The 25,474-nt window shown below is 42.7% G+C and overlaps 1 protein-coding gene across 6 annotated transcripts in view; it reads left to right on the top strand.

Annotated features, from left to right (window-relative positions):
• The window catches only part of LOC133483163 (retinoic acid receptor gamma-A-like), a 37,367-nt gene extending 12,827 nt beyond the window's left edge, over positions 1–24,540 (top strand). For 3 of the 6 annotated variants that reach the window (XM_061783928.1, XM_061783929.1, XM_061783930.1), the window contains exons 2-9: positions 32–421; positions 8,860–8,979; positions 17,819–17,967; positions 19,059–19,364; positions 19,571–19,747; positions 19,927–20,131; positions 20,225–20,383; positions 21,908–24,540. In XM_061783928.1, the coding sequence (XP_061639912.1) occupies positions 253–421; positions 8,860–8,979; positions 17,819–17,967; positions 19,059–19,364; positions 19,571–19,747; positions 19,927–20,131; positions 20,225–20,383; positions 21,908–22,251 (1,629 nt within the window). In that variant the 5' untranslated portion in view covers positions 32–252 and the 3' untranslated portion in view covers positions 22,252–24,540. Of the gene's footprint in view, positions 1–31; positions 422–8,663; positions 8,980–17,818; positions 17,968–19,058; positions 19,365–19,570; positions 19,748–19,926; positions 20,132–20,224; positions 20,384–21,907 lie in introns of those variants that run through there. The other 3 variants (XM_061783932.1, XM_061783931.1, XM_061783934.1) reach the window with 3 other exon arrangements.
• Positions 24,541–25,474: the final 934 nt, after the last annotated feature.

Raw genomic sequence — 25,474 nt, 5'->3', positions numbered from 1 at the left:
ACTGGTCTCTGTTGTCTTCTGTCGTCTCCAGACTGTGGCCAGGCTCTTCCCAACCTGGTTCCTGGGAGGCCATCAGCATCATCCGCCTCACCTCCCTGCATCCCAACCAGGGAGAAGCCAGCAACTGCAACTTGAGGGCCTGAATGGCACCGGCCCTTTTTACATTCACCCGCGGCTCCTGACCACCACCAAGACGTCGAGAAAAGACCGCTAAAAACCACCAAACTTACATCGGCAGCTTTTCGTGTTACCATGGCAACCAACAGGGAGCATCAACTGCGTCATATGGCCGGCTTCCCTCGCACCATGTACCCTTTCCCCTTCAATGCCATGAGGAGCCACTCCCCCTTTGATCTGTTGGCCAGCAGCAACCTTTTTGGTCGCTTTGGGGCAGACCTTCCCAAAGAGATGGCGGCATTGTGTAAGTAATGACTTGAATTCAATTTGTGTTTTCAAACATGGAACTGGGTCCCATATTACAGTAGACTATTGCTCTGCTCTTTTGGGCTGGGGGGGGGGGGGGGGGGGGGGGGGGGGGAATCAAATAATCCGGCTAAATCCACTACAAAAATAAATTGAGGCAAAATTTCTGCCATGAAGCTCCGCCGGGAACAAAAAAAAAAAAAGGTTCTGCCCGGAACCATGTGTGGTACCGCCGGAATCCATCTTTCACATAGACATTTATTGCAGATGGACGCAGTGTTCAGATAGTGATCAACTTTGCCAAAACCCACAGAGAGACATTTGTAAGTGATTTTTAAGACACTGTTAGATGTGTAATGTACATATAAAATGATTTATGAGTGAACTGGATAGTATTTATTTTTTTTTTACCTAAAATGGTAGTTGCTAGCATGCTAATGCTAATTGCTATTGCTAACCATTTAGAAATTAACATTTTGTTGTTTCAAATTCTGTACACCCAATTTAGACCACATAAAATATGCAGTTTAAATACAGAGGTCCATCCCTCATCAATGACAATAGAATGCATGTTAGTATGAAAGAAAAACGTTTTTTTGAGTTGATATTTTGGGGGGAGGCCAATTAATATCCATCCATCCATTTTCTGAGCCGCTTCTCCTCACTAGGGTCGCGGGCGTGCTGGAGCCTATCCCAGCTGTCATCGGGCAGGAGGCGGGGTACACCCTGAACTGGTTGCCAGCCAATCGCAGGGCACATAGGAACAAACAACCATTCACACTCACAGTCATGCCTACGGGCAATTTAGAGTCTCCAATTAATGCATGTTTTTGGGATGTGGGAGGAAACCGGAGTGCCCGGAGAAAACCCACACAGACACGGGGAGAACATGCAAACTCCACACAGACGGGGCCGGGGACTGAACCCGGGTCCTCAGAACTGTGAGGCTGACGCTCTAACCAGTCGGCCACCGTGCCGCCGCCAATTAATATTTGATTATTAAATCAATAATCAATAGGAGAATCGATTCTAAAGAGATTCTATAGTGACAGTGCTACAGCTTTTATTCAAAGATTTAGTAGCAATTACTCCCATGTTTGCGCACAGAATGTATTTTATAATAATGTACAACACTAATGTGCAGCACGGTTGGTAGTGGTTAGCATGTACGCCTCGTAATTGAGTGGTTCTGCGTTCGAATCTCAGCTCTTCTAATGCAGTCGCGCTGTACAAAATTGATGGATGTACAAAGAAAAACTCTCTAAAATTCCAGTTAATATCCAGAACTGGCTCAAAAATGCAGCTGAGGTCATATTCTCGTGGTAATTATAAAATGCATGAAGAATTGGCATTTTTAATCTCAGTCACACAGTTCTGCACATGACACTGAGTGCAGCCTTGTCTGTGCTGTGTGAACAACATTGGAATTCCTCTCAATTTTGGGGCGTTTCCGGGCTGTTTTGAGGCTTAAATTTGTGTACAGCACTTTGTTTGAGCTGCGGTTGTTTTTTAAAGTGCTGTCTAAAGTTGAGTTGAGCCTTGAATTGAAGCATGAGATTGCTTCTTTTGGGCTTCAGGGGGTGCTATTGTGCTTTTATAATGCCTAGCTGTGCAAGAGCCCATATAGAAACATACCAATAAATACAGTGGTTCCTTACATTCCCTGTCTAAGCGTGTACTTTTCCCTTAAACTAATGCCAGGAATGCTTCCTTTTTTTAATATCATTATTATCAATACATTTATTATCATATTAAATTTGAAAGTGGTATGAAAGCAAGGAGAACAAAGGAAAAAAATAGACAAATACACACTCACATTGACAGTAAATCAGGGGTGGTGAATTCTGAGCATAAAGAGCCTTCATAACATCACTGGCACAAAAATCCCCACTTCAATTGTATGACCTTATTACCACAGCAACAATCTTGCTGTTTCTAATATTTTGTTTATCTCATACATCCATAAATGTATCCTCTTGACTGACAAGAGGATACATTTATCCTACATCACTTTAAAGAAGTAAATTTTTTTGTAAGTATATGTTGGGAAGAAAAACATAGCTGTTAGGGATGTGGTGGAAAAGCTATAGAACATCCATTTTAAACTGTGACATGATGACTGAGCAAATCAGTTGATCAACATCAAAACTGCTTTTTTTTTATTCAAATTTGAACATCACAAAATACTACATCTCTATTGTGTTAGTCCAAAGAGTTGTAAAGTTATCCCTTACAACAATTTTTGCACAAAGGAGCGCTGCCTTGGGTCTGCGGTTATGGTGACATTCAAAAGCAATGAAAAAAAAACAACAACAAAAAGCTGAAGGCTCCTGCAGTTTGTCAACTTTTGACACTACTACTAAAATACTCTTACAATTATTGGATCCCAATCAAAAGTCATCGCTAGTATGAAAAGAGAAGATTAAATGCAAAGTAGAAGATGTTTGTTTAACAGTGTTATTTTTTACCTGTCATGGACTAAAAAATTGACATTATTTTCAGTCTATTGTTGTTGAAATGTGAAAGGAAGAAGTTTTGTAGTTAGAAATACGGCTGTTGGATACACAGATATGCAGATTTGCTCATGCAATGTAAGAGTTAAAAAAGGAACTCCCATTCCAAAACACTATAAATCCATTTGGATTATTATGAGATTGTTTACCCAGACTTGCACATTTTACACTGTTAAAACAATTCATTGTCACAGTCTGAACAACAGAAGATAACAGAGTCTACAGTACTGTACACAATAGAATGACATTTTGGGAAAAGAGCTCTTCAGAGATATTCCATCATGTTCTAAAACCGGTACGTTTTTCTTCCATCTTTGTGCTTTAAAATATTGACTTCTTGAAGATGATGAATTGATTTTCCTTGTCAGTCCATGCACGAGTCGTCTTTTCTTGGAAATTAATGTATAGTTAGTCGACCAGATTTCTGCCACGGTTCCAATGTTCAATTGATGAGAGCAAGAGGAATCGTGTTTCCAATTGAATAGTCTGGGTATGTTAATCCAACTTTTAAGAATTCAAATGTAGTCAGACTGAGGTGTTTACATGCATTTTAATAGTCTTAACAGCAGTTTTGGGTGATGCATTGCTGAAGGGTACATTTTTCAGGAAGCAAACTGACATCTCTTAACCAACTAGTCACAATTTCCATTCTTTCTCCCGCACTCATTTGACTGCCATCCCAAATAGTCTAATATTTACTGTCCCAGAAATAAATAGCCGTATTTAGAGTATGCAACCGACACCCACCTGAACATCCCCCGCTGAGTGTAGCTCCTACATTAGCCTGCTGCAGTCAGTCTGAAGTCATGTCCCGGCCAGCTGTATAATCTCGTAGCCACAATGCAGCACTCCCAGTGGAGAGGGATGTGCAAAAAGAACAAGGCAGCACCGAGGTGGTAGCTAGTGCACTGTCCAAATCAAACAATTTACACAGTATGTTTTGTGTGCCACTATCCTGTGAAATGGGCATCAGGCCCAACATGCCTGTCAGTCTGTGTGTGTGTGTGTGTGTTTGTGTGTGTGTGTAATTGTGCACGCTCCCTGAGCAGCTGCTATCATTTGATCTGCAGTCATTTTAGTGGAGCCTATAGCAGCATATATTTCACCAGGCTAGTAGCTCACAGCATGTGATTACATCTCTAACATGTAGCTCCCGATACTTTATCGCACATGAAGACAGATGTGTCGGACTTGCACTTAAGTCATGTAGTTAAGATTTAGTGGTCATCATGATGGAAAATAGAGGCTGGCAGCAGATGGTACTTGTAATTATGATAGATCTATCAAGATACTTTAGTAGTTGAAGTTCAGAATAATTTAAACTACTATTTATTATACCATCCATCCATCCATCCATCCATTTCCCAAAGCGCTTGCCCTCATTAGGTGAGCCTATCCCATCTGACGTTGGGCGAGAGGTGTGGGACACTGGACTGGTTGCTAGCCAATCGCAGGGCACATATAGATGAACAACCATTCACACTCACATTCGCAGCTGTGGACAGTTTTAGAGTCTACAGTTAACCTAATATGCACGTTTTTGCAACGTGTGAGGAAAGCATGGGGAGAGCGTACAAACTCCACACAGGACAGGCCTGTGCTGAGATTTAAACCCAGAACCTCAGAATGTAAGGCGGACATGTTAACCTCCAGAACGCCTGGAAATTAAGCAGCGAAGTGAGGGAAATTAGTCACAGCAGCAAAATTCACACACATACAGTGCACCCATACCAATAATATACAAACAACCAACAAAGTAAAAATAAATACAAAGAGCAGCATTGAAAAGGAATTAAGATCAATTTAAATCTAATCCAAGCAAGAAAAAATAATAATAAAAATGCAAACTAGCTAAGACATCGCGCTCAGCTATTTTGCAAATTTGAGCTCAATGTTTTGATTCATGGTGACACCCAATTCTCAATGGCTGCCCTTGCTTGGCAGCAGAGAGGTGTAAAGCTACTTGATGGATGGTGTCTTTTGAATACTAATGGCTAACATGCCAACAAGGTCCCGCTTTGGTTGTTTGAAATAGTTCTCAGATGGTTTCCATCCTGATCGCATGGCCATTCCTTTACATCAAATAAAGCTGCAGTGATCTCTCATTATTTTGCTAATTAATCCGTGCGCGGCGTTCCCTAATGAGATGACACATTGGTGCACTTGAAGTAAGCACATACAGTAGCCACTTCAAAAGCTGCTGGCAGCCTATTCACACATACAATAAGATGTCTTTTATTTTCCTAATGGAAGCGGCAATCAGCACAAACACAAAAGGAACTTTTTTTTTAAATCCCAAATCCCTCTGGACACCCTGGGTTTTTCATACATATGCAATTCTTCAGCTGGAATTCCGGCCTTAGACAAGATGGATGAAATTATGAACTGTTTCAAAAAGCAGTCCTGTTAGTGCAATACCTTCAAGGCTTCTGCAAGACAGAACAAAAATGTCAGGAAAAGCCTATTAGAACAGTGTAACTTTAGGATTAATCAGAGGAACTTTAAATGGTGGCAGATGTGGGCCGACTCCAATTTAACTGGATTTTGAATGTCCATCCATCCATTTTCCGTACCGCTTTATCCTCACAAGGGTCGTGGGCGTGCTGGATGTGATCAGTTAATTCTGAACGCAGCCACAACCTCAGTTAAGCGGGTGTGCACCCTTGTGCAACCACATTATCTCAGTTGTTTATTTTTACTTCCCCTCTTGAAAATATTTTTTTTTTAAATCCATTGAGTTGTACAGGTGATAGGTCACATTAATGCTGGAAAAAAATTGGAAATTATTTATCTTGATCTTATTTTTTATGTCATAAAAACCTGGCCTTCGAACAGGGGTGTGTAGACTTTTTATATCCACCGTATATCATCCAGTGCAAAGAGCAAAATTATTTTGTCCTAAGATTTGGTGTGGAATATTGTGCAGACATTAGAAAACATTTTAACATGTCACCATATTGATATAATGAGGAAACATTTGTTTTCTTTTTCCCTATAATGAAAGCTATGTCCTTTGGTGGTTTTCCTTTGGTGGTCATCACATAAATTCAGTCACTTTTAGTAGTGTGTGTGTGTGTGTGTGTGTGTGTGTGTGTGCGCATCCTGACGCACCACTATGTGTGTATACTTGAACTGAGTGCCTGTGATGACAGACACAAAGAAAAACACACAACTCTCTGCCTCAAGTTACTATCACACACACACGCACACAGATATTTCCATTGCCACTCTGTAGGCTGCGCATTCCAACATTCATGAATGCCGTGCTCCTCACATTCGTGACTTATTTGTGCGCTCTCTGATGGCCGCAGTGAGACTTTGTGCAAATATCCGCGGCTGAGCTGGAGAGAGAAAGAGAGAGAGAGGCTATTGTTCAGCTCTGTGTGTTTGTGTCAGACATGACGACGGGATGAATAGCTGAAGAACCTGATTGTGAACGCTTGTAATGTGACTCCCTTTAAAAAGTGTGAGGCAGAATCGACGAGTTTGCGAGTTTTTTACGGTTCAAAGAGCAGAACGCCTGCAATTCGGCCCGCTCGGTGAGGTAGCGACTGGCGTTTTGCGGAAAAGTGAAGGAAAATGAGGCTGCTCCTTCTTTCACATTCCCTATATTTGTGTGTCTCTTTTGCACAAAGCAGCAACAGGGGGCAGGGTGCTGCGAGGCGGGGAGGGTAATTGTCTCAAGGTGTGGAGAGAGCTCAGCGGGCTGTTATTGTGCCACTCTACTCCCTGCGGTGTGTCATTATAGTGTGTGTTTGTGTGCCCGGCCATGATGTTGAAAGACAGGTAAAACAAAACAAGAAAAACAAGAGTTGGTCAGAGGAGCGCTCATAAGATGTGTGAAATAGAGCGCAGCATCCCTTCAACTTCGAAATCATAATGTATTCAGTAAGGGGGTTGAAAAGAAAAATACAAACAGAAGGAAAAAAACAATTGTAACACTCTGAGTGTACAAAGCCAAAGGCATGACATGTTTGGGAGTAAGTGTACATGTGTGTGTATATGTGTGTGTATGCAGGGGGGGGGGGGTGTTGGAGCCCCAGTGGGGGTTTCTTCTAGAGTTCATCCCTCTTGAAGGAGGGAAGGAAAGGGAGGAGTGGAGGGAGGAGAGTGAAACTGTCTAGTATACAAACTATTCACACCGCAGGCCAACGTGTGTGTGTGTGTGTGTGTGTGTGTGTGTGTGTGTGCGTGTGTGTCGCCTGCAGCACTTCGGGTCCTATGGTCCAATAAGCTGCACACGCACAACTTAATCAGTCCGGACCCATTTGACAGAATTGAATTAGGTAGGGTTAGGGTAGGACTCAACACAAAACGGTGGATGCTTTAGGAGAAATGGAAACAAATAAGAAAATATGTGACAATTATATGGCATTGTTGAAAAAGAGCACTTGGACCTTAATCAATCAGTGTATGAGGAATCTAGGGTCGGTCCAACAATTGTATGAAGATGCTCCATAAGCACAATGGGATGGGATTTGTGAGTAACACATTTAGCAATTAAATTGTGGCACATCTGTACCAGATCCATAATGCTTGTTTTAATATTTTTAGTTCGTTTTTGATTTGACCGTCTTGTTGGTAGTTTTTTTTTTTATATTTTATGATCTCATCAATATGAAGATTTATATCTTACTAAAATGTAATAGGGTCATCCTCAAAATGATCTCTTTTTTTTTATCCCGTTTGATGTACCAAAATATGGTTAGCCTAGTAGCATAATTGCCAAACCATTTTAAACTGTCACAATGTCAATAAAAGGGACCAATGTGCTTGCTGAAAAGTTTTTTTTCTTCATCTCTGCATAGATTCTCAGTCATCCAGATTTCTGTAATCAGCAAAGATTTAATTGAGGCAACTGGACTTTTCTTAGTTGTGGAATGTGTTTTCTTGTTTTACAAAAACGACTTAGACAATTTTGTTACATATTTATTGTTTGCCAGAAATACAACCAATTACAAAAACCTGGTGCAGGACATTTAAAACAAAAATAAAGAAATTTGTTATTTTATTAGCATAATTTATTTTCAAGTCAATCATTTAACCATGTCATTAATACAATGTTATTTGTTTTAGATCAAGGATGTTTTTGAAATAAACTACAGTAATTGGCCCAAATAAAGTATTGAATGTTTCCTAAAGAGGCTTTGAGTCTGTTCACAGTTGGTTGATGCATGTTGAAGGAAGTTGGATGAATTCTGATTGACATCAAAAACAAACAAACAAACAAAAAAACATTGCTATGAGTATGAAGAGTTTTTTAATGTTGTGGAAATGGTTGCATCATGACTAAGTGTGTTTGTGTTAGCACTTTGACCTCCGCCGATTCCATCATCTCAATATACCGCTCATCTCTCAACACGCTCCTGTCTTCTTCCCAACAGGTGTGAGGTGATTTTTTTAGTGTGTTACTGTCGTTTGTTTTCATCGCTAATGGCAACGGAGCAGGGTATCATTTGAGGGGGAAAAAGACAGCGTTCCATCCTGAAGTGATTAAATGAAGGGGAAGAAAGTTCACAAGTATATTACAAGGCAAGGCAATGGGGTTTGCTCTTATTTGCATCAAATCTGAAATATGAGGCTGGAAAAGTTGGAGGCGATTAGGAGGGAAGCTGGGGGTTCTCCGCGTGGCCTATCAGACATCAAGCGTGCAGCCGGCCCCTCCCACCCCTCCTCCCTGGACCCCGCCCCCCATGCGCTCATGCGTTGCTTGTGCCTGTGGTGCAGAGCGAGAGGCCCACAGAGCCGGTGAGAGGGGAACTGAGATCGGTTACAGAGCTGAGGTCCATCGAGTGGCCCGAGGGCAGAACTAAGGTGCTCCACGGAGAATTTCGAGAGACCGCTTCAGACCCATCGAGTTAGCTGGAGTCCCACTTTCTAGCTGGGTGCCAGTCCAGCATGTTTGACTGCATGGAGGCTCTAGGGCTGGCCCCGCGGCCTCTCTATGATGTGTCTGCACAGGGCTCCTGCATGCTGGCCAAGGCCCCCCCGTTCTTCTCCAGCCTGGACCCCTTCGCCTGGGCCGGGACCGGCAACCTTCAGTGTGAGTACTCGTCCCGCCTCCTCATTCTGTCCATCACATGGAATTGCTTCTTATCAGGGCTGCCGCTGGTGTTATCGCGGCGCTCTCTCCACAGGAAGAGATAGATTCCTCTCAATGCTCTGTGACCATTCTCACCCCCGCCGTCCGTTTGTTTATGTCCTTAGTGGACTTTGTGGGCGACTTTAGCGGCGCATATTTATACGTCATCATGTTTGTTTTCTTTGCGAATGACTTCACATGATTGACAGCTGCTTGAAACAATACAGGACCTGACCTGGCAGTCCAAACAGAAACAGCTTTGACAGACTGAAGGCAAATGGGCCTTGAAATCACATTGTTGTAATTTGGCCTCTTGTCTGAAAAAGTCACACGGTGCAGCACTTACATCAACCATGTGCGTTTCAATGGTGCTGATGTGTGGTCAAATGTGTGCCAGCTTTCCAGAGGCCCACATTGCATCAAGTGTGGACACTGGAACAAACACGCTCAAGATAATAACAAAAGCAGATCTTTTGTTATCATCATGGAGCCCATTGTCAAGCTCTTGTATTCCGCTCGGCCCTGTGGTGTGCAAACTCAAACATTGACTCTATCTAGCTATTCAAGTCAAATTGCAGAGTGCGATTCAGCTATGCAGCATGCTCCGCTCAAGTGGTTTGAAGCGTCCCGGGCCGCGCACCTTGAGCCAATTTATCTTCGGTAATCACTGGGACGGCAAGCCACGGAGCGCTGTCAAGTCCGCAGTGTGCCTTAATGATGACGGATGAGCTGCCGGCTTGACAAACACCACAGCACGGCCTGTTCCGACTCGCTCACGAGCTTCCCCAGATGCCAGCCTAAAAGACACACACAAATATCCCTTCAGTTGTCATGTTTCCCCCCCCCCAAAAAAAAATTATTATTATTTTTTTTTTTTTACTTAATTTAATTGACTTAGAAAAACATTTAATTACTTCCCTTTACTCTGCATTGAAGCAAAGAAACTAAAACTGCTCAGCCGGAAGCATTTTCCCTCCCGGAATAACCCGTTAAATCTATTTGAAGAGGAAGATGCAAATGAGTGCGACTCACCTCACTCAGCTCATACCTTTACACGCCATCGAATCAAAATGTGAATCTAAATTAGACTTCTTATTTGCCTGCAATTCGGAGGCTTACTGTAAATGATGCCGACTACCAATCGTCATTGACATTATGCTACTTTTATTCTTCTACTTATAGAGTAACTGCTTGATAGTTCTTTTAACTAACTACTTAATAGTGCACTCTTCAGGGAAGACATTATTCATTTATAGATTCATCAGGAGGAGGGGGGGGGGGGGGGGGGTGCTCTTGTAATGCATTTAGCCCAACTAGCTTTTTGTAACATCTTATAATCATAAACAAAAACACTGAGAAATGTAATTCTGAGCTGATGAAGACTCGACCTTGTGTGACGTTGGTCAAAGTCATTCGATTAGTATGAAAGTAGTAACTTTACTGTAGTTGTACGACTACGGCTAAATAATTTGTGAACGTAAAATCAAATCAAACTATGGTGCTCAGCATAAATGATTATACATTCACGAAAACAAACATCAGTCTAGGACATGTGTCCGTCTCAATTTTAAGCGTAATGATTTTCTATGTGATATCATACTAATATATGTTGATTTCAATACTTGACCAGTTTGTCAACATTCCGCATGACCCTGAAATGGGATTTAATGTTATTTGTGACTGACTGTGAAGCTACCTTTTAAAAGTGGAGTTCAGTTACTACTTTGTGAGATTGATTCATTGATCACTTTCAGAGCTTCCATTTTGTAACTGCACTAAGTGAAAGTGAAATTTCACCTTTTTTGGGGGGTGGGGGAGTGGGGATTTCTGTTTATTTAAAAGAGGATATTTAAATGTAAACAAATAAAACTTTGTATTTGTTTACTTGGTTTGAACCACTGCTGCACTAGACAACAATATAAAAAGGTATCACGTTGGGATACTTTTATTCAAATTTTTAAAAAATGAAGACAATTGAGACAATTTGGGTACACGATTTTTTTCTTCTTTATGCATTGCAGAGGTATCGAATCGGAACTCGATATCGGCAGATACTCAAAATCAAGTAGCTCGGACTCTGGAATAGAAAAAAGTCATGGGGCCATCCCTACAAATGAAATCTGTGGAAAGTTCTGCATGTTTTCCAGTGTTTTGTGCATGTGGGTCAGTTGAACACCTCTTTGCCCTCCTTTGTATCAATGTCAGCTGGCATTAAAAGGAGCAGCGTCCATAGCGCAGTGTGTCACTGCACCCCGGTGTCGCCTGTGTGATGTTTCGTTTCTGCTCTAGTTTTGAGCACTCCACTCTCCCGTTGCTCACTGGCCCCATCCAGGAGTGTGTGTTGTCCGCCTCGCTAATGTTTCTCGGCTCAGTTTACACGCCTCGTCTTGTGTAACCCGCAGCTTTTAATGAAGCCATTATAATTAGAAAAGGCCTCAATTAAGAGATTAGCAGGCGTGTGGGGGCATGAAAGAGGAGTAGAGGGATGAATTTGGTTTTGGGATTAGCCCCACGACCCCCCCCCCCCCCCCCCCCCCCCCCCCCCCCCCCCCCCGAGACCCCGTCCCCCCCCCTCCCTCCTACTGACTTCTTATATCTTGGTGTTTCATGCCTTGAGGGGGACATCTCCTTTCTCAGGTGGCATCTCCAAAGCTACTATAACAATGCTGCAGGACCACCATGTATCCAACGTGAAATGTACCGTACCTCATTCATGAGTCAAGAAGTTTGTGTTTTGAGGCTACAGCAATAGACTGTAAACCAAAAGACACTTGAATGTGCTTTTGGCTTGTCTGTCCGTCTTATCACATTTCTCAAACGTAAAGATGAGCTCAAGATAAGAGAAGCTCTTAGAACTCATTAGAGAGATAAAAAAAAAACAAGATAAAGCCACTCGTGTTTAGTGTAAAATCCAATGAGTTGTTAAGCACATTACTGGTGTATTTATTTTCTCAAAAAGATGACAGTCATGTGGATTACAATTATTCAACCCGTTGTTATTTTATTTTAGCAAATTCAACACATGCAACTTTCAATACATGGTAACTTTCTATAAATAGTCACCACGACTTGTTCAAATTGTTCTTACATTGTAGGTGCATTGCAAACTACAAACATTTGGCAAACATTTTTAATGGTGGTTGAATGATTTTGAGTGCAACGGTAAATACTTAATTTGGGGTCCGGAGTTTTTTAATTAATCAAAAAGTCACTTCAAATTAACCCTGAAAATCCTTATTTTTTTTCCTACTAATTGTGGTGTTACATTGTGTTCAAAATACTATAAAAGGACAATGACAACAGGCACCAAAAGATTATCACACTCAAAATCTTAAAAATCATAGATCAGTACAATAACACAAGGGTGTGGTTCAGGTTACATATGTTTTGAGGGAACAACGTCGTATTCGTGTGTTGTTGTTTTTTTAATAATTAATATTTAAATGAGAGTGGAATTAACTATGTTTTGCATTTCCTAAGAGCATGTGTTTCTGCCTTGTTTTTCGGGTCATTATGGTGTGCTACAGAAAACGAAGGGCGTATTCAAGTCCTGATGATATATCGGCTGGACGAAGACGTATTTAACAAGCTGTTTTATAGACATCCTCTCCACACATTAGTCAGGAAAATTAAAACAACGAGAATGCTGGTATGCAGGTTGTGCAGCTCGAATCAATCAGAGTGTTAAGATGCAGATGATTCACATTTGTGTCGTCCGTCTGAGATCCAAGGGCGTTGTTCACAAGTGTGTGAAGCTTGTCAAGTTGAAGTATTTGTCCAAGATTTCTGGTGAGCTTGTGCAAATGTGTGTGTGTGTGCGTGTCTACCTCCTTTTTAAATGTCTGCTGCTTTGTTTTTTATGGAGCTGTCTTCTGGACAGCAGCCCGGTTTTCACAGTCTTTCCTTTAAGAGGCGCTACCAATGACAGGAAGGGCTCCTCCTCCTGCCCGGGCAGGAAGGCAGGAGAGGACAGAGGGGGGAAGAGGGTTATTACTGGGGGTTTGGGGGAGAGGGCGGGGGGACGCTGGTATTGAACTTAGAACAGCTGATGAAAGGGATTGTCACTCACATCTCCCCCATCTCCTCCCTGCTGTTGTGGTAATTACTCACTCAGCATTTTTGCCGTCACCGCCTCCCCCTCACGCTGCTCATGAATCCCAACAAAGTAACTCGAAGCACTTGAAAATGACAACAACGATCGATTTAAACCAGTCGAATCGAGGCAGACGTTTGCGTCTTGGGTGCGTGTTTGTGTGTTCGTGCGATGCAGCTCTCTCCCACCCACGGCCCCTGTGCTCCAACACACACACACACACACACACACACACAGACCCACACACACACATTCACATGTGCACGCACATTCCACAGGGTGCTGCTGAACATTTGGTGGAGCCAGAATTAATGTAAGAACTGAAGTGCTGCATTTGAATAATTATTATTAATGAGAAGATTATCTTGTGATTTTATTTTGGTATTGTTTGAGGTGCAGCTTCAGTTTGTCATGATCCTCCTCAGACATGATTTTTGATTGACAGTTTGAAGTGAAAAATGCAAATTGAATGAATCCCTTCCAACTCTTGCTGGCATAAAACCTCCAGGCATCGTTTTAAATTTTTTTACTGTCATGCAGGTGTTAGAAACAATATATCCATCCATCCATCCATTTTCAACACCGCTTATCCTGGTTAGGGTCGCGGGACGCTGGAGCCTATTCCAGCTGACTTTGGGCGAAAGGCGGACTACACCCTGAACTGGTCGCCAGTCAGTCGCAGGGCACATATAGACACGGACAACCATTCGCACTCAAATTCACGCTGTCATTGAGTGGGAACGGAACCCACGCTGCCTGCACCAAAGTCAGGCGAGTGTACCACTACACCATCAGTGACAGAAATAATATAATAAAACTAATATAAGATACAAAAACGCTGACTTTTTGATGACTTGTGACGGACGCTTTGGTTTACGTTTAGGGACATGGAGGATTGCTGAAGGCAGTTCATGGATCACACTTTATAACATTCTTAGCTGTCATACAAGTGTAAAACAAACAGTCGGTTGCTGTACTCTATATTAAAACTGCAGAGGAAGATTACTGCTTGGGCTGTTGGTTCATCATGGTTAGATTTTGTTGTGGACATATTTGTTCTTCTATTGTTAAAGTTGACTTATGGTTGCTTTAGACATATTGTGCTGAGCAGCCAGGATATTGCCATTTCCAGTTTTATGGTCATCATCACACTAAGTCTGCAGCTACCAAAATGTTTAGAATTGAGTATTATCCCATTGATTAATTGGATAAAATTAGATTTTGCCTTATTAAAAACAATAATGTGCATGTGAGATGCAGGTATTATTTTTATCCACTGGGGTCACCCTTCTCACATTTAACTGTAGTATCTGTGACTTTGAGTGTGTATGGCTTTAAACGGTGGGGACTGGCCTCTTGAGTGATGTGGGATCCGCCAATGAGAGTGTAGAGTTGGCTGTTATATGTTGAGTGACTCTGCATGAGTTGTGGCCATCAGCAGCTCGTGTATAAATGCACTTATTTTGTTTTTGTTTTCTTACCATTTGGTCAATAAAGCAATTGAAAGTGCACAGGTGGCTGTGTCCATCCTTGACCACTTGCGGAGGCATTACAATAATGTTGGAACTAACGATGGTAGGCTACATTAAATTTACCAACATCGACATGTTACCTTGTGTTGGCGATTGTAGACGTGCTGTTGTGGTACACATTGTACTTTATCTTCTTTTGTAAGTGTGAAGTGATTTTTTTTCTTTTACAAAACTCTTTTCCCTCCCTCGCCACAAACGCGCCAACTTATTTCAACAAAGAGTGGTGCTTGCAACTGCGGTAACACTAGTCCATGTGGAAAATCGCTCCCTGCAAAGCTTCGTTTTTTTGGTAAACAATTAGATTCATCATTGCAGCCCTGTATTATTACACTTTTTACCGTAAGTGGTACCATTCTGTGCTGATATCACAAAATAGCCAATGAAAAACTTGTGGTTTCACTTTAAAATGTGCTTCCAAATTGTAAAACATTAGGGACAGTTAAGAGGTTCCACTGCGGACTATCCTCGACGCCTCCCCAATGTGATGCTGTGTAGCGCCCCGGGCCAAAGTCAAGCTGCACGCCATATGTCACTATGTCGCCCCCACAGCCACTCCGCAAGCAATAAAAAAAAAACAACAACTTCAATGTCAGCGTAAAGGCACGCAGTGGCAGATTGGTCAAGTCCAACTGAATCATAGACGCCAAATGGACAGCGACGCGGTGGTGCGAACAGGCTGCTTGTCCAATGTGAACTAGGTGTAAAGTACGAGGCCAAACTGGCCTGTGTTGATGAGACATTAAACTCATGGCTGAAAGGAAGGAAGGAAGGGACGTTAACAAGACACAAACGTGGCGCTCGAATAGTTGTATGCTGATGTCGGTGACAGAAAGTCTGCCAGGATGTTCCGAAAATGTGCATGCTCCACTGTAAGGCGATGATGTCTGACGAGGACGTCGATTCCCACCAGTCGTGTCGTCTCTTGTGGCTCCTCCAAAAGGTTTGCTGATAGATGTTGTGACACACACCGGGGTGAGCTGCAGGTTAAGACCAGACCGCTGTTTCTTCAAGCCGAGCCTCCGAGGCCACGCTCAGTTCAGGGCGATGACAGCTTGCTGACACTTTTTGGCTCCTCTCCCTCTTTTCGTCACGCCAGGTAGCATCGCTCCCCCCTCTCTCCTTCATTCTCTTCTTTTCTACCTTCATTGCTGCCTGTCTCCTCCTCCTCCTCCTCCTCACCCTTTCTCACCACACACAGACGTCGTCAGTCAGTACCTCTCGTCTGGCGCCAGATGCGCTACCTCTGCTTCAATGGCACCCATTTTCCCTCTCGGACACACTCTCTTACATTGTTACTATATCAACAGATCGGCTTACGGGTTTAGCTCTGCCCACTCTCTCTCACCTGAGCTCTAAAAGCCTCAAAAGTCAACACATCTCTTGTACGGTATTGTGTATTCTAATCTGAAACTCTTTAGTGGACACTATTACCACTTGTAGCATTAGTTGCATGAGCTGAGCAGCGATTCAAACCTCATAACTGTGAGGCAAACTTGCTAATCACAAGGGTTGGTTTTTTTTTCAGTTTAATGCTGTGTTTGATGCAGTTGTTTCAGTGTGGCAGGTAAACAGCTGTTCAGACCTTTCCGAGTGATTCTGCCCACCACTTTAAAACTAATATTTAAAAAGCTAATAAGTAATGAATTTTCCCCATAATCGATCCAACTCATTAAAAATGAGCATTTTTATCTTATCCGATCCAATAAGGCTTCTTTTTGTTCGTTTGTTTTTTTTATACATCAAAGTACCTAATGTTGAGGCCGGTGGGTGTATAAAAGATCAACGAAAGCAGATATTACTGTTTTATTAGTAAACATCTAAAATTGTAGGCCATTCTTTTGTTTTTCTCTTTATACAAATGCTGTCATTTAGTATAAGACAAAGCGACTTCATGTTATTGGCAGCCATAAGGGTGAATTGGTGAATGCCACTTGCACACACATTGAACTTTTAAAGTGCCTGCTGGGCAAGTAGTTACGGTAGTAATGACCCCCTTGAGCCAAGGTCAAAGTTAAATGGTCAAGCTTTGATTGAAGCTCTTGTCCACTGGGAAGTTTGTGTCCTCACTCTCACCTCCTTCCTTTTCTTTCTTTCGCCTTTCTTTTGTTTTTATTGGATTATTCCTTTGTGCTTTACCTCTCTGCGTTTTGAAACCTTACCACTCTTGTTAATGACAGGCCGCTGGGTTCATTTGAGGGTTGCTGCGGCAGGGTGGGGGTGGGCCACATTTGGTTGGGCCTTGTGTCGTCTGTTGAAGGTGACAGGAGGGGAATTGACTTTGGGGTTTTTGACCCCGGATTCTTTAATTTTGACGAGGAAGGGACGCGAGGATGGAGCTGTATGTGTGAATAGCTGCCCAAGGTGACTGGATGCCAATAAAGGGGCCGTCAGCCTGGCCCGGGGCCTCCTTCCCATCCCAGACACAACCTTTATAGGGCCGCTTGTAAGCCTGGGCAACTATTAAACTCCGTCCTGCCTGCACTGAGGAATTTAGGGCCAGGAAACAAGGGGTGGGGGTGGGAATGGGCAGAGGAAGGTGAAGTTGGGGTGAGTGAAGGTGAAAGTTGAAAGGCATGTTCCAGACAATCTGCTTCTTCAGTCATCACCTCCAAATATGGAGGAAGACGATGCTGCTGCTTGTGTTTCTTACGTGAAGGGAAGGTTTTCGTTGGTTTACTTTGTCATTGCGCTTTATCTTCTAGTTTGTTTTTACCACAGCCTTAGCTTAGCAAATGTCATAATACAGTTTCCCCTCGGAGAGAGGGGACAGGGGCCGAGCCTTGTAAACTTCCAGCTTTTGTTTGTTCACATGGGCCTCGGGGTATATGGGCACGTCTCATTGGACGGCCTTTCACGTAAAAATGTGAGCTTGTGAACACAAAACTCCAGAAAAAGTCAACAGAGGAATGCCGCTCCCCCCGTAAATGGAGAAGCCAATCAAATCGCAGCTGCCAATCAGCGATTTATCAGCGGGGCCATCTGGCCATCAGCTAATTGTGTCTACTTTAAGTCGCTGTCAATCAGACGCCTTCGTCCTCCCTTTTCTCTTAAAATTCTCCACTTTTGAGATGGCCTACTGGCTCCGGGGGATGCCCCGCTGACCACCGGCTCGCAAACTCTCCTTCCTTGTGAGCGTCCCGCAAAATGACTCGAAGGCTTCGTCTTGTGTGTGCAGCCGTGGAGACCCAGAGCACCAGCTCAGAGGAGATGGTGCCCAGCTCGCCTTCTCCTCCGCCGCCACCTCGCGTCTACAAGCCCTGCTTCGTGTGCCAGGACAAGTCGTCTGGATACCACTATGGTGTCAGCTCCTGCGAGGGCTGCAAGGTACTAGCACCCACTAAGAGAAAGCTTACAAGGCACGTTTGGTTCACTGTTATCAGTCTTCTGCCCTCTAGTGTGTCCTTAGTAATACTACACAACTTTCAAGTCAATCAAAAGCATCTTTTACACCCAGCAAAGGCACATATCTTAGATTAGAAAAATCTCACAGCACACCACCTAACAAACATTTCATTACAAGTATACTTACTGAAATAATGATGATCTTGTGTCAATTTACTCACAAATTATATCCATCCATCCATATTCTGAGCCGCTTCTCCTCACTCCAGGCGTGCGTGCTGGAGCCTATCCCAGCTATCATCGGGCAGGAGGCGGGGTACACCCGTAACTGGTTGCCAGCCAATTGCAGGGCACATATAAACAAACAACCATTCGCACTCACATTCACACCTACGGGAAATTTAGAGTTGTTAATTAACCTACCATGCATGTTTTTGGGATGTGGGAGGAAACCGGAGGGCCCGGGGAAAACCCACGCAGGCACGGGGAGAACATGCAAACTCCACACAGGCGGGGCCGGGGATTGAACCCCGGTCCTCAGAACTGTGAGGCAGACGCTCTAACCAGTCGCCCACAAATTATATCTAATATTAATTTATTGTCAAGCAATCATTTTTCAGCTGGAGCTTTTTAATAGCCACGAAACAGAGCAAAAACAAACACATGACAAAGACTCTTCATAAATTCCACTAACAATCCAGACAATTCAGGCTAAACTCTCTGACATACAAAGATATATAATTTCTTGAAACCAATTACTGCTTTCCTGTTAGCCAGGGCTTTGGCGCCATCTTGCGACATCTTAAGTCATTATAGAAAAAGCTGCAAAAAACACAGAGAGCCATAAATAGTTTTTTTCAGTGAGTAGCTGAGGATATGTTCCACAGGAAAAAAAAAAAAAAATACAAATGTGGATTAGTAAATAGAAAACTAGGGGCAATGTTTCACTATGCTACTTTCCACAAAAGACTGACAGCAGATAAAAACATAGCTCACTGACAGCAGATAAAACATAAAACAGCAGCATGTGAGGACTGTACAGACAATATGAATGAGACATTTCTCTGTTTCAGGGTTTCTTCCGGCGCAGCATCCAAAAGAACATGGTGTACACGTGCCACCGAGACAAGAACTGCCAGATCAACAAAGTGACCCGCAACCGCTGTCAGTACTGTCGGTTGCAAAAGTGCTTCGAGGTGGGCATGTCCAAAGAAGCAGTGCGTAACGACAGGAACAAGAAGAAGAAGGACGTGAAAGAGGAGGCGGTGCTGCCCGAGAACTACGAGCTGAGCGGCGAGCTGGAGGAGCTCGTCAACAAAGTCAGCAAAGCTCACCAGGAGACATTTCCATCACTGTGCCAGCTGGGCAAATACACCACAGTGAGTGACAAACTTTTTGACCTGGCCCATGTGTGTGTTTTAAAAAGAGTCTGTCTTGAGTCTTTCTCATTTGGACTGATGCGGACAATGCAGTGTGGTTTTCCACAGTTTAATTAAGAAACCGTGGCAAACAGACCTCTTGTATGAGCTCACCAACCCAGTTTGGACATGTGTGCCTCTTTCTACTACCCCCACCCACCCCCCAGAACTCAAGCTCTGACCACAGAGTCCAGCTCGACTTGGGCCTGTGGGACAAGTTCAGCGAGCTGTCCACAAAGTGCATCATCAAGATTGTGGAGTTTGCCAAGCGACTACCTGGCTTCACTACGCTAACCATCGCCGACCAGATCACCCTCCTCAAATCTGCATGTCTGGACATCCTGGTACTGCTATCACTCACTCATTCACTCATTCACTCGCTCACTCACTCACTCACTCACTCACGCACACACGCACACTACTGCCTCATTCGCCACGCAGCTTAAACTCTGATTGCAAAAACATAAAAATCTGAACAGCTGCCAGGAAGCCTCCTCAAGTGTCGACTTTTTTTTGTCTTCAGATGCTGAGGATATGCACGCGCTACACCCCCGAGCAAGACACCATGACCTTCTCCGATGGCCTGACCCTCAACAGAACCCAGATGCATAACGCCGGCTTCGGCCCGCTCACAGACCTGGTGTTCGCCTTCGCCGGGCAGCTCCTGCCTTTGGAAATGGACGACACTGAGACGGGCCTCCTCAGTGCCATCTGCCTCATTTGCGGAGGTACAACAAACACCTCATTTAAAAACAATTATTATTATTATTTTTTTTACCTCTCTTTGACGAGATTTTCACCCTGTCCCGCTCGCTCATCAGACCGCATGGACCTGGAGGAACCCGAGAAGGTGGACAAGTTGCAGGAGCCGCTGCTGGAGGCACTGAAGATTTACACACGCCGCCGACGCCCAAACAAGCCTCACATGTTCCCTCGCATGCTGATGAAAGTCACCGACCTGCGGGGAATCAGCACCAAAGGTCAGTTTGCCACGTGCACAATCTATCAATCAGTGAATCAATCAGTCAAAACGAAAGACACACACACACACACACAAGATGTGTGTACACGTGTTAAGCTTTAACGTTAAAGTGTAATGACGTATATGAGAAGTGAGCACAGATTTTCACAATCTGTGACTACATCAACATGCACCTTAATGCCTCCTCACTTTTATTTTTACCTTAAGAAATGCCTCTTCACCTGCGTTTTTGCTTTAAACACGCCTCTCCACTTGTATTTCTACCTTAAGCATGCGTCATCAACTGTATTTGCACCTTAAACTCACTTCTCCGCCTTCTATTCCACCTTACAAACGCCTGTCCACTCTTGTTCCTACCTTAAACACACCACTTCGCCTTCGATTCCACCTTAAATTCTTCTCTCCACCTTTATGTCCAATACATAACTCAGAAAAAAGTTTGAAATAATGGGCTTTCAGGCTAAATTTCAGGATGAACCTAAAATGCACTGTATTCTTGACAGGTGAACCTAATTTGAAATCTAAATTTCGGAATGCACATCTTAACTGTTTGTTTCAGTAATTTCGCACAACTTTGTTCTCCAACAAGGCTCAAAAGGTAAAACCCTCAACAGGTGTTTCATCCACGAATGGGCCAGTATATCATTCAATTGGAATTGGTATTTAAATCTTCATCATGCAGGTGACGTTTTGATATCATGAGACCAAGACGACAGCTGACAACAGTACCACTACCTCACTATTGCGAGACTTTAAACAGGAATTTTCAGAATGAACTAGAAACTCAGCTTAGAGTGTTAGTGTACCAGCAGGTTAAAACAGACACAAAGAGACTGGAAGAGTCACAGAAAGGCAAAGAAGTGGACGTCCTTGGAGATTTCACCTGTTGTGAATGTTGCCATTCAGCTCCTTGTTAGAGAACAGTAAGTTGTGCAAAATGAACTGAAACAATGAACAGTTGGACATGTACATTCAAAAGTTTACAGAAGGTTAAATTAAGTTCACCCGTAAAGGTTATCCAATGAATCCTTGCAAATTCACTGTTCAGCATTAGCAAGTTCATCAAATCACAATTTATTACATTTTTTTGTGAGGTGGCGGGCTAGCCTCTGTTATTTGCTGATAAACTCAAATATTGATGTTTTGGTGCTAAAAAAGTATTGCTTTGGCCCCATGTTGGCGCCAAGGAACTGTGTTGAAATGAATTGAGGAACTTCTTTTAGACAAAAGTAGTGCTTAGCTGTCATTTTGTGGCATCCTGCTACCATGAAAGTACAGTATATTGAAGTGAGTTGAGGAGTTTCATTTATACAAAAGTAGTGCTTCACCACCATCTTGTGACATCTCTAGACAATTATAAAACTTTTTGTCAGGGCAGCAACTGCTTGCGGATTTGTCCTATTCGCGTTTTAGGTCCATCCTGAAATTTCAACCAGATATCGCTAACTTTTTGTGACTAGTGTACGTCCCTCGTGGCAACTGAGCACTGTACTGAGTGTCATATACCTGTCTGTCCACACAGGTGCAGAGAGAGCCATCACACTAAAGATGGAGATCCCCGGCCCCATGCCACCGCTCATCAGGGAGATGCTGGAAAACCCGGACGCCTTCGAGGACAGCAGCGACTCGGCAGAAAGTCCCGTCCCCACTACCGCCGCACTTCCTCCGCCGCCACCCGCCGTTCAGGCCATCAAGCAGGAGGAGAAGTCCACGTACGAGTCGGCGGTGGAGGAGGAAGAGGAGGATGAGGACGAGGACTACTGGGACGAGGACAGGGAGCGGCTGGCGGACAGTGACGCCGAGCCTTGGGGGGAGGTGGCGGCGGGGGGGTCCAGCACACACAAGAAAAGCGGGACAACGCAATAGGACGCTTCCTCATCCTCACACCATCAGGCTCTTATAAAAGAATTGCAAAGTTTACAGGGAGTGAGGGACGAAGCAAAAGCACTCAACAAGCGACTCATTGTGGTCCCTAGTGACAGGAGGGAGGCGGGGGGAACACGAGGAATGTCCCCCTCTTCAGGAAAAGGGCTACGCTTGTATAGAAAACATCTTTTTTTTTTTTGTTCCAAAAAATGCTACTTATACTTTCTTATTGTATGATGTATTGTCTCAGCTCTTTGTCCATTTTCTTTACAGTGTGTGTGTGTCTGTTTTTTTATGCGCTAAAGTGACGCATCGTGAGAGCAGGACTCCAACTTCCAATGGTCTTCCAAGTGGTCAACAGCTCCTAATAACAAGCAATTGTGACTTTTATGACATGAACAGGGATGGGAATCAAGAACCGCTTCCCAGTAATTCGATTCGTTTGTTTGCTTGCCTTACGATTCCGCTTATCGAATTCTCTAACAGCGCAAACAGGTGATGATGTCACACGCAAGAAGTATATATTTTTGGGGAACTTTTCCAACATGTCGTCAAGGCAAAAGCACTGTAAAGTTTGCCTATATTTCACGCTAAAAGATGATACTGAGAGCTACTCGCAAAGCTTTAATTTTGTTAAAGGGGAAAACATATGAATACTCTCATCTCCTGGAAATAAATGTTAGATGCTTGCTCAGAGCACAGTTGCTCTTGCGTACCTATAGCATACCCGTTGATCAAGGCAGGGAAGACTAAACTGCCAGAGGCGAGGATAAGCAAATGCCATCAAGCATTGACCCTTCACTTCACTTCACCCTTAGACCCTTCACCACAGCCAGATTTGTGGTGAAGGGTTTACATCCTTTTGTCAGAGTCGATGCCTCTGAATTTTGATAGGTTAATTCGTTGCATATTTTCTGTTATCAGCTCAGGTGAAAATTGCATGTTGTTTAAACGAGTGTAAAAAAATGAACCACCCATTGAAGATATTAAAGAGTTAAAGAAAACAAACCAATGTGTATTATTTAATTCCCTCACCCAATGAGAACCGATAGCAGAAGGAATCGGATCGATAAGAAACGGAATCGCAAAATTCTTATCAATTCCCATCCCTAGACATGAATATCATCCAAATGTGACTCTAAAACAAACACAATTATCCCCAACTCAAAGACGAAACCGCTTATGTGATGTCAGTATGGAAAACCATTGGGCATTTATTCAATCTCCTTAATATCCATCTTAAGGACCGTGTACTAGTAAGGTCTATGTCCTCACTATTAGGGCAATTTTGGCTTGAGCTGGACTATTAAGGATATCGAACAAACAGCTTTCCATCATGTCAGTACTCAGTATTGTGGAACATAAAACACAAATTCCGCCTTGCATAATGAAGAGGACACAGTGAAGCCATAAAGACACCCCATCAGTCATGAACTTTTTACATCACAGCAATCCTCAGGTGTGTTTTTTTTCTTACTGTATAAAACAAATTATTAATTATATAGTGTGACTTTAACCCGGCAAACATCTACAGTCAACCTCCATTCATTTTAAAAGGTCCTTCATCGTTTTACAGCTAACAAACACACGTACAACACAGTGGTCATTTTTCTGATGCCAAATATTAATTTCTGATCGCATCATCTTCTCAGCTGTTATATGACGCTCACATGCTGAGCCTGAATGTACAGAAGGTCATCTAAGTATTAATTATTATCTAAGGAGGCTTAAGAATGTTAAGTCACTCTGAATGTCACCGGAACAAAATCAGTCAAACGTTTTTGCGCTGTTAAATGTCATCCAGTTCTACACAGTATTTTGCTTTAGAACTGAATTGATCTCCAGCACCAGGATCTTACAGGGGGCAATAAAGTCTCCTGTTTCTTTTGCCTATTTCCTGAACTTGAGCCAGTGCAATAAAACAAAGGCGCATGCAAGGTTGATTGGGCACACTAGTGTGCAAAAAAAAATAAATAATTAAAGTACAATTTCAGACAAATCAAAAAACTTTGGCTCATTAAAATTGCATCGCCTGGATGGTTTTGACATTTTTGTTTGTATTATGTAAGAATATTTAATGATGATTTTTGAAGCTCAAACCATCTCATTGTGTCTCTTTTAGTAATGATAAACCTTCGTCATTTCCACATGGAGAGATTTGAACATCTCACGAACGGGCTCATCTCTTGTTTTCTTTCTGTTTGTATTAAATCTGTCCATGTAGTTTCATTATTTGGTTTGCTTGTTATTTTGGATGGATTTTGATAAAAGGCGCTTTGTGTTTTCACACCTGTCGGCGTGCGGCTGTATTTATTTTTGTCATCACTTTCAAATACTTAATGAGCATGTGAACCATAAAAACGTCATCTGATAAGACAAACAAAAATTTAAATATTCACATTTACCAGAAACTCATAATGCATTTCAATTCATTACTGTGACTTAAAAGCAGGCATTCCAAATATGCTACCATCATACAGAATAAGTGGCATGATAAACCCACTCAGTATAAAATGTCCGACTTGAATCCTGACAATGAAATGTGAGCCAAATATGAAAGCGTCAAGTGGCTCAATGACTTAAGTTACACACGAGAGCCATGCAAACCTTTCGGTCACACACTTTTACATGATTGTGAATAAAAAAAAAATACAAATCTACTCAATCAAAGGTATCATCTCCTCTATAGTACTCATTTTCATTTTAATCTCCTTAACAGCTGAAGAAAAAAACACACACACACACACACACCTGTTAAACATTAATTCCTTAAGCATATTATTGCCCTAAGGCTGATTATACATGAGTGTGTTGTGATGCATGCCACGGGAAATTATCCCAATTTATTTAATAGGTCAGAAAATATTACTCTTACTACAACTAATGTTCATCTATCTATCCATGCTTGCGATGTATAGTGACGGGCAGAACAATGAATTGCTCTTCCACTAGATGGCAGATGGTACAATTAACTTGTCTATGCACCTGTTGCCATTCATAAATAAAAATATTATTATTGTTCTGTTTAGTTCATACGTTTCAATATTTGAATTATAAAAACAAATTTGGTGTATCTCACTAGATACAATTTGTAATTATGTTAAATGTGCATTACCGCCACCTACCGGCCAAAGATGTTCACCAGGTCAGATGTTAATCAGGCTATGGCAAGTGGATTCAACATTTAAAAGCTGAGTTTGACTATATGGGGAATCAACATTGT

The sequence above is a fragment of the Phyllopteryx taeniolatus genome, chromosome 9, assembly GCF_024500385.1.
Source record: "Phyllopteryx taeniolatus isolate TA_2022b chromosome 9, UOR_Ptae_1.2, whole genome shotgun sequence".
Taxonomy (NCBI): Eukaryota; Metazoa; Chordata; class Actinopteri; order Syngnathiformes; family Syngnathidae; genus Phyllopteryx; species Phyllopteryx taeniolatus.
The sequence above is the reverse complement of the archived record's forward strand: the minus strand, read 5'-3'. Positions and strand labels throughout refer to the sequence as shown.